At 39.4% G+C, this 16,948-nt stretch overlaps 1 protein-coding gene across 1 annotated transcript in view; it reads right to left on the bottom strand.

Annotated features, from left to right (window-relative positions):
- Positions 1-16,685, bottom strand: part of ELOVL4 (ELOVL fatty acid elongase 4) — a 32,871-nt gene extending 16,186 nt beyond the window's left edge. Inside the window, exon 1 of the mRNA XM_070418193.1 lies at positions 16,363-16,685. Within this exon, the coding sequence (XP_070274294.1) occupies positions 16,363-16,462 (100 nt within the window). The 5' untranslated portion in view covers positions 16,463-16,685. The remainder of the gene's footprint in view (positions 1-16,362) is intronic.
- Positions 16,686-16,948: the final 263 nt, after the last annotated feature.

Here is a 16,948-nt window from a genome sequence, read left to right as displayed (position 1 = left end):
CTTCATCAGCCCCCTTCCCTCTGGTAATCATCATACCATTGTCTGTATCCATGACCCATCAATAGGCTTTTATTCCTAACCTGATTTGTATCTTAAAAGCCCAGAGATTTTAAGGATAAATAGAACAGACTTTCAAGTTAGAGTCTCCACCTCTTCTGATCTAAGTGATTTGGGGCAGGTTACTTGTTCCTTGACCTCTCAAAACTCATCTATCAGAGGAGAAGACAGACATGAAAAATCAAGTGCTGTGCAGGATAATGAAAACAATATCAGAGGCTAGTCTAAAGAACAATGTTAGGACAGGAGAGAATAAAAAATGTTTATTTTTGAAGAATAAAAGAGAAATTTGTCAAGCAAATAGGGAGGGAGAAAAACATATGTACAAACATATAGCCCAAAAGAAAAAAACAAAAAGCACTTATTTTCACAACCAAGCAGGCCTGAAGTAGGGGTTATACAAGGAGAGACGGCAGGAAATTGAAGATGTATAGGTTAGATCAGACCTGGGAGAGTCTGATAAGAATCATCTGCTTGTTAAAAAACAGATTCCTAGGCCCCACCCCAGATCTACTGAATCAAAATCTCTGTGGGTGGGACCCAACACTATAATCTCAAAGTGCCCCTGGTGATTCTGATGGGCAGCCAAACTTGGAGACCACTAAATTGCAAGAAATGATGGAAACTGCACTGGTGATAGAAAAGATGGGCAGATAAGAAAATTACAAGAATAAATCTATAGACTTGGTGACTGATATAGATATAAGAGGTGAGACTGAAAGTTCAGGATTACTCCCAGATTTCTGGAGTGGCTGGTGGCATAGATGGTGAAGTCATGATCCAGGACAGAGCATAAAGGAAAAGGAGTAGATCTGGAAGGAGATGATCAGGTAAACTTTTAAACATCTTGTGTTTGAAGTACTTGTGCTGCAAGTAGGAGGAGGTATCCAGTGGGCTCTCAGCAGCAGAGGACTGCCAGGGCTGCAGACACATAGGAGCCTGGCAATGAAAATCACACCTGTGTTTGAAGTCACAAGGAGAAGAGCACATAGAATAAAAAGAGCACAAAGAGTAAAATGAGCAAGGAATGAACCCTGGGGGAACACTTACGGGAAGACTGGGAGAAATAAATGGTTTCAAAGTAGCCAGAGAAGAAGGAAGAGAATGACATCATGGAAACCGAGAGAGTAAGATTTTTCCAAAATGATGGGGTAGGCAACAGACACTACAGATGGAGAATCGACTGTCCTTTTCTTTTTAGTGAAGAAATAATATGTCAGAGAGTTGATGTGTGCTGATTAAATGTGAAATTTCCTAGTAAGCATGGATATCACAAAGTCATTCCTTCTGTGGCACCCTTTCCCTCTCCATTCCAAATCTTCACAAGTGTATCTTATGTTAGGAATAACCTGAGACCCTCTCATTAAAAGTCAAGCTCTCTGATGTCTTGTAGGCCTTTTCTTCCTAACCTAGAGGGATTCTCAAGGTTCTGAGTATGGACTCTCAAGTCAGGCCATCAGCATTGGTATACTACCTCCCCCATTTACCAGCTGAATAAACCTGAACAAGTTACTTAGTCTCTCTGGCCTTATGCTAAAAAGGGAGGTTCTTAGGAGAAATAAAATACTCCATGTACAGTGTCTGACACAGAATAAGAGCTCCATAAATGTTGGCAATAATCATGATTATTGACAATAATCCAACCACTCTTCCAAGAGAAGAGTTAAACCAAATTAAAGAAGAATTACCATCAACAATAAATATTAGGGAAAAGTTTAAACTGAGAAAACGGAACATTTTATAATTTATTCAGGAGAGCAAATGCATAGCAAGTCTAACTCTGAATTTTGAATTATTTAGGAAGGCTGTTTTTTTATTTTTTAATATATTTTTATTGATTTCAGAGAGGAATGGAAAGGAAGATGTTTATACTATAAAGCCAAATCATATGCCCTGACCAGGAATTGAACCTCAACCTCCTGGTTCATAAGTCGAAGCTCAACCACTAAGCCATGCCGGGCAAGAGAGGCTGTTTTTTTTCTTTGTTTTGTTTTTTTTAAAAAAACAACAAGACCTTGTTTTAAAGAAAATGTAAACCAGATGTAATAAATAATAAAATAATTCTAATCCATCCAATAGTTTTGAATTAACCCAAGTTCTATATGCAAACAACTATAATAAATTTTCACAACCAATTATCAGTGCATATCAGCAACTTCCTTAAATATCTCTAACAGATCTCTTCTTTTTGAAAGACTGATATCTTTTAAAGCTTTTTAGAACTCAGGACTTCTACCAATCAGCATTAACTTTCTTTCTTTCTTTCTTTTTTTGAGCATTTGCAGGAAGTTTTATTGATTTTTTATTTTTTTAAATATATTTTATTGATTTTTTACAGAGAGGAAGGGAGAGGGATAGAGAATTAGAAACATCGATGGGCGAGACACATCGATCAGCTGCCTCCTGCACACCCCGTACTGGGGATGTGCCCGCAGCCAAGGTACATGCTCTTGACCAGAATGGAACCTGGGACCCTTCAGTCCGCAGGCCAACGCTCTGTCCACTGAGCCAAACCCGTTAGGGCAGCATTAACTTTCTTCCACAATTAGTCTAAGCTGGCCATCATATCCCATCCCAAAAAATTAATAAAATGTTTTCTCTACAGGCACAAGGGCTTGTACAGTGGATGCACCAAGCAAATGGCTGAAGACTAGAAGACTGAATGAAGGTCACAAAGTATCTAGAAAATAAATTATTATTATTATAGCTACTGCTACTATGCGAATAGACATTCAGGACATTTCTAAACCGCCCTTTTGATTCAGATAAAATGAGCAACAGCTACTGATCAAAATGGTTCTAAAAGTTATACAGTCCCTGTTGGGGTAAAAAACAACAACCCACAAATAAATGTTCTATAAAAATTCATGCCATTGTTTGGCTTTCTTAAGTATATTTTAAAATCAATAGCAGAAGAACATTTTTAAATTTGTCTTTTTCCATAGTAGTACAAGTAGCAGATTATCAAAGAAATTAGGAATACACACTTTGGTTCAAAGTGTGGTCCATGCACCAGCAGAAAAGCAACTCCTGGACAGCTTTGGCAGAATCTCAGGTCTCACTCCAGACCTACTAAGCCAGAATCTGTATTTTAATTATTCCCAAGTGATTTTACATATTAAAGTCTAAGAAGAACTGCTAGTTTGCCTGGCCAGTGTTACTCAGTGGTGGAGCATTGACCTATGAACCAGGTCACGGTTCGATTCCCAGTCAGAGCATATGCCAGGTTGCAAGTTCGATTCTCAGTAGGAATCGTGCAAGAGGCAGCTGATCAATGATTCTTTCTTATCATTGATGTTTCTCTCTCTCCCTTCCTCTCTCTGAAATAAATATATATATATAAAGAAATATGGGCCTACTTTATTTACTATATAACCAAATCATAAAAGTTTGATTAATTTTTCCTAGAATCTACCTGAAATCAGCCACTTCTTTCTCTTCTAACAAGTCTGTCTATTTCACCTACCAAAAACAAAAGCAAAACACAAGTCTGACAACCAACTAGAGATGTTGGTATTCAACACATCAAGAAGTATATACAACACATTCTCTGAAACTATTCATCCTCCTTAAGTTAGAACCAATAGTGTCAAATCAACTCCATTTTCTTTACACCTGGCTACTAATCATTGATATGTAAGTGATATTGTTAAAAATCCATTTGCCTTTATAGACTACACAAAAATAATAGTTACTCCATATGACACTGCACTTAAAAGCACCTCAAAGGCAAACTGCAGTCTTTTTCTTACGGAGGTAGTCATGTTTTTCTCCATTTACTATAATGTCATGAGGGCCCTTATTTCTTAAAGTATCTCTATAAGAATACCTGGTATATATAAGCAGCCTCAGCCCTTTGTTAAAATAAATTTTTAATAAAAAATGTAAATAACTGCTGTCAAGAAGAGGTTGAGAAAGATTTTATCTCTATGACAGGAATAAACTAAATAAAACCATAAGGACTCTTCTAGGTTCTAATCTAAAATATGGTGCTTAATATAGTATTCTCCAAGCCAAGTAAGAGCTTGGGCATCAGTGAGGTGAAAAAGGCAGAAATGGAGGAGAAAGAGTCTTCACATACCTTGATACAATGGAACAGGAAACGACCTGATATATACTCGGGGGAAAAAATACAGATTCTGAAAGTAGTGGATAAATGAGAGTCATTAATTTCCTACCGAGTCAGGGTGATGAGCAGGGAAATTTCTGCTTTTACCCCCTAGGTACACAGGGAAGAGGATGATGATGGCTTGAGCTTGGAAGAGCACCTGGATGAATTTAAGAAAGGACAGCTTTGGCAGAATAGAGAGGTGGTCCAGGCAGAAACTGGGTTACAAATGACAAAGAGGTCAGTGTGTGATGGGCAGACAGGAAGGAGACTGTCACCAGCAAGGCGAGGGTAAACTGCGGTATCTGAAGTCTGAGGGAACAAATGGCCTGAGAGGAGTCCAGCGCAGGGTTGGAACAAGAGGGCAAAAAATGTTTTATGTAACTCGGTTTCTAACAGTCACCGAAGAGCCTAAAACAATGAAGGGAGAAGTTAAAAAGCAGAGAAAAAAAGAATTTTGGTTCCAAGTTTGTCTAAACACAGATCAGAATAAAAGTAGAAAGTGAGAGAAATTATAGGATTTCCCATAGAAAGCAGATAAATAAGGATGCATTCAGAGGCTGCAAAGGAGAAAAGACAGTAACACAGATGGGATGAGTGACTATGTGATTCAAGCTGAAGACTGATTACTATGAGGTTTAATTTGGGAGAGTAGGTATTAGATGGATAATCCAGGGAAAATTGGTTTTCTCACTAGGAAAATGGGGATAATAGTACCTAGGTAAAAGGAAAATGAGAATTAAATGTAATAATATATATATATATATATATATATATATATATATATATATATATATATATAAATCATTGGACACAGTGACTGGAACTCAGTAAGCATCCAATAAATGTTCACTGTTATCAGTAGGCAATAAAGCAGTATTTGTTGGATGAATAGGGAGGTTGTACTGCTGCATGAAAAGGTCACTCACATAAAGGAGAAGATTCAATTCCAGCTCTGTTACGTTCCAGCTGTGTAGTTTTAAGTCTATTTCTTCATCATACAGTAGTAAAATACTACCTACCTTATAGGGCTTCTATGAACATTAAATAAGATAAGGTGTATAAAATGCACACTACAGCATTCTATAGTCCATATGGTCCTTTAATAGAAGCTCAGTAAGTAGCAGTGAGTTTCACCATGTGCAGATGATAGCTAAATTCGTGGCTTAAAAAAAATGGCAAGAGGAGAAGGGATGGGGAGGATGAAGATTAGACTTTGGGTGGTGAGCACAGAATGCAACGTACAGATGATGCATTATAGAACTGTAGGCTTGAAACATGTTATTAACCAATGCTACCCCAATATATTTAACTTTTTTAAAATGCATATTCATAAAAGCCAGCTCCTAGGGAAAGAAGAAACAATACCCAGGTGGGAGGATGTATATGAGATACAGAAGAATACTAGTAATGCCTCATATTCTGGGAGCCAAGATAGAATGTAGATAAATAGTTTCCTTCTCACTCAGTTTTCACATTTTGCTGAGATTTTCAGAAATTTCATGAAACTTCCTCCCTGTGCTAATCTGAGAAATTCAGAGTCCAAACCTCCCCTTTTGTGCTGTCAATGGTATTAATTTAAGGCTTTAAGAAAATTGAAATTGTGTTTCCCTCTAGAAAAAAAAAGACTGAAGATACAATTGGAGTGTATGTATGTGTTTCAATGGGAAGTTTGGCCAAAATCTTCTCTTGCTAACAGTTCTATAAGCTGAATATCCGCTGTACATCCTGAATTTAATCCTTTTCACTAATTAAGAATAGTTTCTATTTTTTATATTATAAAATTTGGCAAACACTTCATGATTCACTTTGATATATTTTTTAAGGTCCTAGCTACTCCACCATATGGAAGTCAACTTCATCTTCTCAAGCTAAATACCACTTTTTATATTTTACATGTAAATTACACAATATATTCATATATATGATATCTATAATAATAAAAGCATAATATGCTAATCAGACCAGATGTCCTTCCAGATGAAGCCGGGGTTGCTAGGGAAGCCCAGGTCCCAGGTGCCAGAGGGAAGCTGGTGCCGGCAACTGGGGAAAGGAAGGCCTACTCTTGCACAAATTTCGTGCATCAGGCCTCTAGTAAATATATAAATTTATATAAATAAATATCACTTTTTAGTATATGTGCTGCCAAAGTGAGCACAATAAATATTACTTTTTAATTTAATCTTATACAACAGCCTCTTTGAGCATTTCAGATGTCTTTCTTTAGATTATCTCTGGTGGTATAATGACTTTGCTCAGATTTAGTATTCTAAATAGTGATACTTTGTAGATGAGATAGCAGTTAAGATAAAGTAAAATAGCCCTGGCTGGGTAGCTCAGTTGGTTGGAGTGTCATCCAGTACACCAAAAGGTTCTGAGTTCAATTCCTGATCAGGGCACATACTTAGGTTGCAGGTTGACCCCTAGGTTGGGGCACATATGGGAGGCAATCAATCAATCTTTCTCTCGCTTTCTCTCTAATATCAATAAAAAACATTTCCTCAGGTGAGGATTTAAAAATATAAATAAGGTAATATAAGAGAACATAAACAGGTCAGAGGGCTGATTATTGCTTTCCTGCTTGGCTAGTGTGATGGGTAACAAAATGACCTGTTTAGTCCCATTTCCAATATAGTGTTCATCAGTAAGTTATTTAGCTTCTATGACTCTCAAGGACTTCCACACACATGGAAATACCAATGCTTGCCAGGCCTACCTCCCAGGTTGTTGTGAAGTTCTTGGTCAAACTTGAAAGCAAAATACAAAAGGCAAGGTTGTCTTCTTTTCTATCTGCTACTTTAGCCTCTAGGGACTTCTGTTAAGGCAACAACTATGCACACTTTTTATAAAGCCATTTTTACTAAAAGCTGAAAAAATAAAAGAATTAATTTATTGCCCTAACCAGTTTGGCTCAGTGGATAGAGCGTCGGCCTATGGACTCAAGGGTCCCAGGTTCAATTCTGGTCAAGGGCATGTACCTTAGTTGCGGGCACATCCCCAATAGAGTGTGTGCAGGAGGCAGCTGATCGATGTTTCTCTTTCATTGGTGTTTCTGACTCTCTATCCCTTTCCCTTCCTCTCTGTAAAAAATCAATAAAATATATATTTTTTAAAAAGAATCAACTTATTTGTCACTGAACACTGAATAAAGATAATTTCAAGAGGTGCTATCATATTAATTACATAATATGTTAAATTTGGTTTTAATTGATAAAAAACACATACAATTTACCACCTTAGCCACTTTTAAGTGTATAGTTCAACAGTGTTAAGTATATTCACATTGTTGTGCAACCAATCTCCAGAACTTTTTCTTCTTGCAAAACTGAAACTCTGTATCATTAAACAACTCCCCATCTCCTCCTTTGCCCTAGCCCTTTTCTGTTTCTATGAATTTGACTACTGCAGAGATCTCATATAAGTATTTGTCTTTTTGTGCCTGGCTTTTTTCATTTAGCATAATGAAAACAGGTTCATTTATGTTGTAGCATATGCCAGAACTTCCTTCCTTGTAAAGCTGGATAGTATTCCATTGTATGTATATACATATCTTGTTTGTCCATCCATCCATCACTGGACATTTGGGCTGCTTTCACCTCCAGGCTATCATGAATAACGCTGCTATGAACATGTATATGTAAAAATCTGTGAAATTTTTTAATACATATCTTGTGCCTAAGTTTTCAGTTAATAAACAAATAAAAATGAAAACAAAGAAGCTTATTTTGACTATTCCAGTTCAAAATCACAAATGCCTATATGTGATCACATCTAAAATTAACTGATTCCTTCAGTGGATTAATGCATTTTCATTTCAAATTCCAAGACTAATATTCTAATTAAAATAGAATAAATTATAATATTCTGTGAAGAAAATAAATAACAAATATAAGATTTTTTTAAATTACCCTTTTAGTTAAGAAACACACACCAAAGCCATTTAGTTTATTTTGTTTTCCCCAAGACTTACATGTTTTTAGTAATTTTACAAAAAGTTTACATCACACTTCCAAATTTAAACTAGAAATTCTCAAAGATAAAGTGTCTATAATTGGAAATCTTTTGTAATGGTGTATGATAAAATTTTGCATTTTATAGAAAAAATATAATGATTAAATTTCAACTATAGAAGCCATTGCTTTAGGAGATATTCTGAAGATCCAATAAAGTGGTCTTAAGAGATCATGTACTGTTACCAGGAATTGAACTGTTACCCCCTGGTTCATAGTAAGCTCAAGCCTCATGATTTAGGTAGAAATAGGAGATCAAAGAACCATGAATAACTTGCCCAAGACCATGTAACAAGCATCCTCAGCAGTTGCATATTATATAATAAATGTAATGTATGATTATATACATTATATGTATAATGCATAATGAACCTAGTCTTTAATATTATTGCTACTACTCTTGGCAAAATAGTTAATCTTGGTTAGTCAAGGAATATTTAGATAATTAAATAGGTACAGTATTACAGCAATACTATGTGCTATAACAGTGCTATGCCAATGCAGTTGCTAAAATATCTGTATCCCTTTGTTTTTCTGTTCCTTTACTTACTTCTTATGGAGAATATAAGAGAAAGTAAAAAAGACTAAATATGAAAGTTACTTCTATTTGGGCAGTACTGTTTTGTTGAAAAGATAGTAATTATTGCATAGATGAGATTTTTGAATTACTGATCAATGTTTATCTGAAATTGCTTTATGTATTTAAAGAATTTTATTTTAAAAAATATATTAGTATTGCTTTCAGAGAGGAAGGGAGAGGGAGAAAGAGAAACATCAATGATGAGAGAGAATCATTGACTGGCTGCCTCTTGCATGACGCCTACTGGGGATCGAGCCCGCAACCTGGGCATGAGCCCTGACCAGAAATCGAACTATTACCCCCTGGTTCATAGGTCAACACACAATCACTGAGCCACACCAGCTGGGCTATTTAAAGAATTTTTAAAAATTGCGTCTATATCCAGAATTTTAGAGCTGAGTAACCTTAAAGATTACTTAATTCAACTCTCTCTATTCACACATGAAAACAGTTGAGGTAGGAAAAGCAAATGGACTTGACCAAACTCTCAAAGCTAATTAGCAGGAGATCCAGGACTAAAGCCTAGGTCACCTAAATCCCAGTCCAGTGTTCTTTCCATTCTCTATTCCATGCTGCCCTCCTCACTTCCACACACTTCACAATGCTGTATAGGCAATGAAGAGAGAAGAATTATGTCTGATTTCACATTTCATGAAAATAACTGTTCAGTGCTAAAAAATAATTTAATGGTTTGATTCCTTCTTTAAATTTAGTCAACATCAATTGACTAACTTATGATCAAAATCAATTAAAAATGTGTTCTATGATTTAGTGTGGTCTAAAACCTTATTAGTGTTTAGTAATCAGAATATCTCACTATTTGAAATTAGGCTAGGTTAAGGGGGTCATCTTCTCAATACATATGAAATTAACATGTGCCACTCCCTAGTGTTGGGAAGAAAAATACACAGTGAAAAGGTAAATAATAATGGCTTAAACAATTCAAGACAATGAAATCACAGAAAAAATGGTATGAGGAAGTACATGGGTAATTGCTAAAAGAAATGGGATCACATAAAGCAATAAAGGTTCTAGGGTACCATGGCCAAGAAAGGCTTTATAAAGGAGGGAAACTGCTGGGTTCAGGTGAAGGGCCATCTGTAGAGGTAGACTGGGGAAGGGCAGGTGGACATGCACAAATTTTACTCAAGGATGAACTATCCAAGTTGGCTGGAGCTGCAGGTCTGTGGGCAGAGAAATACTGACTGACTGACCAGTTTAGAAAGAAAATTTAGAAGCTGGTTTTGAAAGGCCAGGTATTTCCTCCCTTCCCTTTAATAAAAGCTCAAACCCATGTGATTTAAAAATATATATTCTAATATTCTCATTCCAAGGGAAAATAAAACAATAGCACCTTGACTTGTCAAGGAAAAATGTCCTGATAATGAAAAGGGGGGGGAAAAAGAGCCATCCAAAATGAGAAAAGACAAATTCTGTTACACAACTCATTTCTGTGTTTAATTCAACACATGTTTAACTCGAAATAAGTGACTCAAAATAATAAATATCCAAATTCAAAATAATACTTATTGTTAATAATAATAAACCATTCACTAATGACAATATCATATGACTTGAGAAAAAACTAAAGCAAATTGAGTTTTTAAAGGATAACCAACTTCTGCCCAGCTAGCATGGTTCAGTGGCTGAGCTTCAAACTATGAACCAGGAGGTCACAGTTCGATTCCAAGTCAGGGCACGTGTCCGGGTTGCAGGCTCCATCCCCAGTGTGGGGTGTGCATGAGGCAACTGATCAATAATTCTCTCTCATCATTGATGTTTCTATCCTCTCCCCCTCTCCCTTCCTCTCTGAAATACATACATACATGCATACATACATACATCATAAATACCAACTTCTTTGTGGCTCTTAAGATCACAAAAGCATTGTCTGAAGTAATTATCTGTGTAATGTTTAAAACCTTTCTCCCTAAGCCAAAGAAACTAACTATAAAACTATGTCCTGACACCAGTTTTAGAATCTGCATTTACCCTCTTGGTATTCCATCTGTGATAGAAGTTCTGCTATATGCTGTTGGGGAAAGGAACAAAACCACACGAGTGAAGTAAAAGCCAACAGGAACAAAAAAAAAAAAAAAAAAAAAAAAACCCCAGAAAACCCTTAAGTAACATGGACCTCTTAAAAGCTTCAGGGAGGTTATAACTCTAGGACATGCATGTCAAACTCACGGCCCTCGGGCCACGTGCCTAATTTATTTGGCCTGTTTTAGCCTTTGAGTTTGACATGCTTGCTCTAGAACCTCATGGAGAACATTGATCAAAGGAGATCCTGTGTTAGGAACTGGGACTGCTACACTTACTTGTCTTTAATTGGCTGCCTAGAATTTGGAATGCCTTTTCTTGAGAAACATTGAAAATGGTGACTGGCAGGGTTCCAAGACTAATCCAAACAAACAAACAAAACCTATTTTAGGCAATACATAAATAAAAATGTACACAGTAACTGTGATAAATAATAATTCTAATGTAAATATACTGTACAATGTTTAAGACACATGCTTCTCTACAACAGACCTGCTTTTAGCCCAACTTACTAAAGTTGAGCTAAAGGTCCCCTCCTACAAGCCCCCAGTTTTGGCAAACCAGATGATTCACTGACCCTTAAGCACACTGCCAGCTCCCAGGAACTCTCCAACAGTATCCAAAACAACTTCACATGATGAAACATATTCTGAAACAGAGCTTTAATATTCTTGTCACAACACAAGACTGCAGTACAGGTAGAAGTAGAGAGGAGAAGAGTAGAGAAGGACTTTTCTGACCTTTCCTAGGCCCCAAGTAGGCCTGACTGACAGATCACACTGCCCTCAGACCATGGCCTTGACCCTCTAGACCAGCCGTAGGCAAACTACGGCCCGCAGGCCGGATCGGCCCGTTTGAAATGAATAAAACTAAAAAAAAAAAAAAAAGACCATACCCTTTTATGTAATGATGTTTACTTTGAATTTATATTAGTTCACACAAACACTCCATCCATGCTTTTGTTCCGGCCCTCCGTCTAGTTTAAGAACCCATTGTGGCCCTCCAGTCAAAAAGTTTGCCCACCCGTGCTCTAGACTTCCTAAGCTGCATGGGAGCAATAATCCAGTGTTCTCATTCTCTTCTCAGAGCCCAGTACTGTGCCTGCACATGTGGAAAGAATGAATAATTATTTAAGCCTAGCTTCCAAACTTCACCATCATTTTTCCTCCTCCTGTACCATTCATCCCTCTCTCCCTTCTACCCCTTCCAAAGTTAATTTATGGACCCAGCAAGGCTGGTCTTTTATGCTAGCTTCAACTCCCAAGTAGACAAAATTTTTCACCAAAATATTGGGTACTATATCTTTGAACAGAGAGCAGTGTCAAACACACACACACACACACACATACACACACAATCACACACGCACAAATACACGCACACACACACGCACAAATACACACACATATATGTGCATACATACTTCACGAACAATAGCTGTTTAAAAACATTGGATTAAAAAGAAATATGGTGGCTCAGGAGACATTTGGCCTTATTGTGGGGATGCTGGCTATTAATTCTTCAGATTTTTTTTTTTTGCTAAATATCAGTTACACAAGTTTACTAATAAGCATTTATTAAAATAATAAATGAACACAATGAATGATGTAGATAATTTGGGTATTTGCAGACTGAGGAATATTTAGATTCATCAGTTCACATCTCTTGATTAGTTTTCATTTTGAGTCAAGGATACCAGTCCTAATAATTTTAATATACTCATAAAGTAATAGAAGAAATAATAAACACAATGACATCAGAGTACCTCCTACTCTCATACCACCAACTGGCAAAAAGTCCCACATTAACAAACGACAAGTGCTGGAGAGGATGCGGAGAAAAAGGAACCCTCTTTCACTGCTGGTGGGAATGCAGACTGGTACAGCCACTATGGAAGACAGTATGGAGTTTCCTCAAAAAGTTAAAAATGGAACTCCCATTTGACCCAGTGATCCCACTTCTAGGAATATATCCCAAGAAAACAGAAACACCAATCAGAAAGGATATATGCACCCCTATGTTCATAGCAGCACAATTTACCATAGCTAAGATGTGGAAACAGCCTAAGTGCCCATCAGCAGATGAATGGATTAGAAAACTGTGGTACATCTACACAATGGAATACTATGCTGCTGTAAAAAAGAAGGAATTCTTACCATTTGCAACAGCATGGATGGAACTGGAGAGCATTATGCTAAGTGAAATAAGCTAGTCAATGAAAGAAAAATACCACATGATCTCACTCATTTATGGATAATAAAGACCATTATAAACCGATGAACAAAAATAGATACAGAGGCAGAGCAGCATCGAACAGACTGTCAAACTACAGCAGGAAGGCTGGGGAGGGTTGAGGGGAGGTAAGAGATCAACCAAAGGACTTGTATGCATGCATATAAGCATAACCAATGGACACAAGACACTGGGGGGTAGGGGAGGCCGGAGGAAGGTCAAGGGGGGAAAAAAAAGGAGACATATGTACTACTCTTTGTAATATTTTAAGTAATAAAACAAATTTTTTTTAAAAGTCCCACATCAATCTATACTTTCCTATATAATAGAAACCAAGATTAGTTTACTTGTTAAAAATATCTGAAGCTATAAAATAAGTGGAAAAGTTCTTGTTTTTCTAAACGTACAGCTCTTTCAAAGTTTCAATTCAATATATGAAGTGTCAATGATATAGTAAAAGTAACATTTTCTATATTAATAAACTATGGGCCATATGCTGTATTTGCTAGATATGTGCTGTTAGGAAGCCCAGTTTTATACATTGCTTTGGACATGTTTTATTAAATAGCATCATTTGATAAAACAGCTCAAAATAGTATTTTTGCAGAAACTGTTTGCCCTAGGACAGTGGTCGGCAAACTCATTAGTCAACAGAGCCAAATATCAACAGTACAACAATTGAAATTTCTTTTGAGAGCCAAATTTTTTAAACTTAAACTATACAGATAGGTACATTGTTATTAACTTAATTAGGGTACTCCTAAGGCTTAGGAAGAGCCACATTCAAGGGGCCAAAGAGCCGCATGTGGCTCGCAAGCCACAGTTTGCCGACCACTGCCCTAGGACAAAAATATCTTGGACCATCAAATATATTCTACAAAACTGTAACTATTTCTGTTATAAACAGTCCAAAATAGATACATGTTGTTTACACTAAGATAGAAATGTCAATGGAGAGAAATATTCAATGAAGTAATAAAACAGAAAGACAGAAGCATATAACTATAGTTCTGGGGATGAAAGCACACAAAGGCAGAGTCTCGCTCATTTCTTGCTCTCCCTGAATAATCCGTGTCCTCAAATAATTTATATTTCTCAAGACCATCTTTCTCTCCACCCATTTTTATTTTCCCCCTTCCCAAACATGACACTCATCAACATTCTCTTCAGCCTCATCCAAGAGACTAGTTTTCTACTCTGAAATTCCTTCACCCATATTTTCATAAAATTATAGTGAGAAGAGATCATCTTGGAATTGGATCAGTGTTAATGAGTCAAAGAAAAGGTACCCGGAGAGCATGGAAGAGAGGGGAAGAGGGAATGAAAGGAAATGGGACACCACAGGCTTCAGGTCTGATCTGCCTGAATCTGAAAAATACTCCTCTTGACACAGCAGCAAGGCAGAACAGGCTATATCCCACTAAGCCTCTAAGTTAAGAAATACCATCTACCTACACTAGGTAGCTGATTACAGAAAGCAAGGAAGCAGTCTCAGGTTTCGTAAGTGGATAGCCAGGGCACCTTTCCTCCATCTGCTAGTGAGAGGTCACTTGTGTCCCAGTGGCTACTCTCAAAGCTCACAATATTGTATTATTTTATGTCTTCCATGAGAGTCGCAAGCTTTCAAATAAGGCAACTGCATAACCCTCTCCTCAAGACCATCTTTTTACCAAAAACATCACTAAAAGAGATTTAACCATCACACAAAGATATATTCTATCTTTGTTCTCAATTCTCTCTGAGACTCAAGAGGTGGGAAGGGAATGACAGACAGGAATGAGAACTCCTGGGTGTGGCTCTGGACTATATGGAGATTGGAGGACCTCGACAATGTCTGAACTCTAAAGTATGCAAAGTGCAATTACCTGCCAAAGAGCTCTACAAAATTGTGTAATGGGAAACCCTGATGCAATGTTTAAATAACTCTAATCACTCCTGAGATGAAGGTAAGGATACATCTTTCCCAGCTTGTATAGGCAGAGCATAACCTCAGTGTAATAGTGCACAGAGGAAAGACTTTAGAAGGAAAAACCTCATTAAAAACTGTCTTTTAACCATTTTCAATTACTTTTCATTGTCAAACGTGAGAGCTTCTGAAGAAGAACACACTTTTCTAAAGAAGTTAAAGCTACATCAATGTCAAAGAATTGTCTCACCCGGAAATAATTCCAGCATCACATTTTCTCTACAGCATATATGCCACGCATTGTACTGTATTCATGCTGTGAGCACTATCCCATTCACTCTAACAACAAACACAAAAACTACAGGAATAAATTTTCATTTCTAGGGAGGCAGAGTCATAATGTGGAATGTTAATTTCCTCCCCTGCTGGGATGCAGTGCAGTACTGAAAAGGGGCTATAAAATTTAAATCGTAAGATTGTTTCTAAAATCCTGTTAACCAAATTTTTTTATTTCGAAACTTTTAAGTGCCTTAAAGCCAAAAGCAACTGAAACAACTGGATAAAAATAAATGGTGACATGTCAAAATAATGTCACAACTGCTTCTGCTTAGAAGACCTGCACATATCAACCAATCGAACGTCGTGTCAAATAACCTAAAACAACTAAAGGGAAAAGTTTGCCGATTTAAGAAAACTGTACCTATGTAGGCCTCCTAGGACAACCTCTAGGTGCTGCTGTGGAGACCTCCTTCCTAAAGACATTTCTTTCCCGGTGTTTTAGCTCCCCCATCCCCCTGGCTGCACTGCACTGCGCAAAGCCAATACAGACGGTCACTTCAAACACATTTGCTGTTGAAAAGCCTCAGAAACTGACATTCTTCAAGACTAAAGGAGCCAAACAATGGCTTTTTTATTTTTTCTTTCCAAATTATCATAGAGATGAACGAGCTAGGCAAAACACTAGCGGGTTAGCAGGAGGTGTCAAAGCAACCAGGAGGCGGAAGAAGCAAAAAGACAGCTACCATTGGAGTCCCCCGCGCCCCCAGCCATCTCTCCACCCGGAATATCGCTACACGTTCAAGCCGATCCTGTGCATAATGGAGAGGCGCCGGGCGAGGTCTGGAGATGCGGGCTCAGGGAGGAGGGCGGTTCCGGCGACGAGCTCTCGGCGGCACCGGCTCCATCCGAAAGGCCGGCTCCTGCCTCCGAGCAGCCGGTGAGAGGCGGTGGGGGCGCGGAGGAAAACCGCGCGAGCGTCGCGGGGAGGGAGAGGCCTTAACGTTCGGATCGGAGGAACCCGTGCCCCGCCGCGGTCCCCGCGCCCGGCGCCGCCTCGGAGCCGCAGCATCCCAACAGCCGCAGGGCAGGCGCCGCCCGCGGGGCCGGGCGCGGACGGACGGACGGACGGGGAAGCCCGCGGCTTTACCTGTGATGGACCAGGTCCAGCGGTAGAACTCCATCGTGTCGTTGAGCGCCGTGGACATCGCGTTCAGGACGCTGCCGGGCTCGGAGTCCAGCAGCCCCATCGCGGCGGTCAGCGGGAGCCGGCGGCGGGAGGCGAGAGCGGAGACCCCGGGGGAGGAGGGCAGACCTCGACGGCGGCGGCCGGGGGAGCGAGCGGCAGCCGGGGTCCCCTCTAACGGCGGCGGCCCAGCGGCGTCTCCTCCTCCTGCTCGGGGCACCGAGGCGGCAGCGGGGATGCGGCGGCGCCGACCAGCCTGGCGGAGGAGAAGGGACCGTCCGGGCTCCGTGCAGGAGGAGGCGGAGGAGGAGCGCCAGCCGTGAGCGCCGCGCGCTGCACCAGTCTGCCGCCGCCGCCGCCGGCCGCCGCCGCTCCAGTCTCCTCGGCCGGCGTCACGTGGGGGGCGGGGGCCGGCGCGCCCCTCCCCCCGCCCGCGCCCGGCTTCGGGCGGAGGGGCTGCTGCGGTCGGGGGGCGGCGGGAGCCAGGGGCGCGCAGGCGCCGTCCCGCCCCCTCGACCCCTCCCCGCCTTCCGGGGTCGCGCGGGGGCAG

Source organism: Myotis yumanensis, unplaced genomic scaffold, assembly GCF_028538775.1.
Source record: "Myotis yumanensis isolate MYYU_CA2020_CCGP unplaced genomic scaffold, mMyoYum1.0.hap1 SCAF_6, whole genome shotgun sequence".
Lineage (NCBI taxonomy): Eukaryota > Metazoa > Chordata > Mammalia > Chiroptera > Vespertilionidae > Myotis > Myotis yumanensis.
This window is presented reverse-complemented; position numbering and strand designations above follow the sequence as displayed.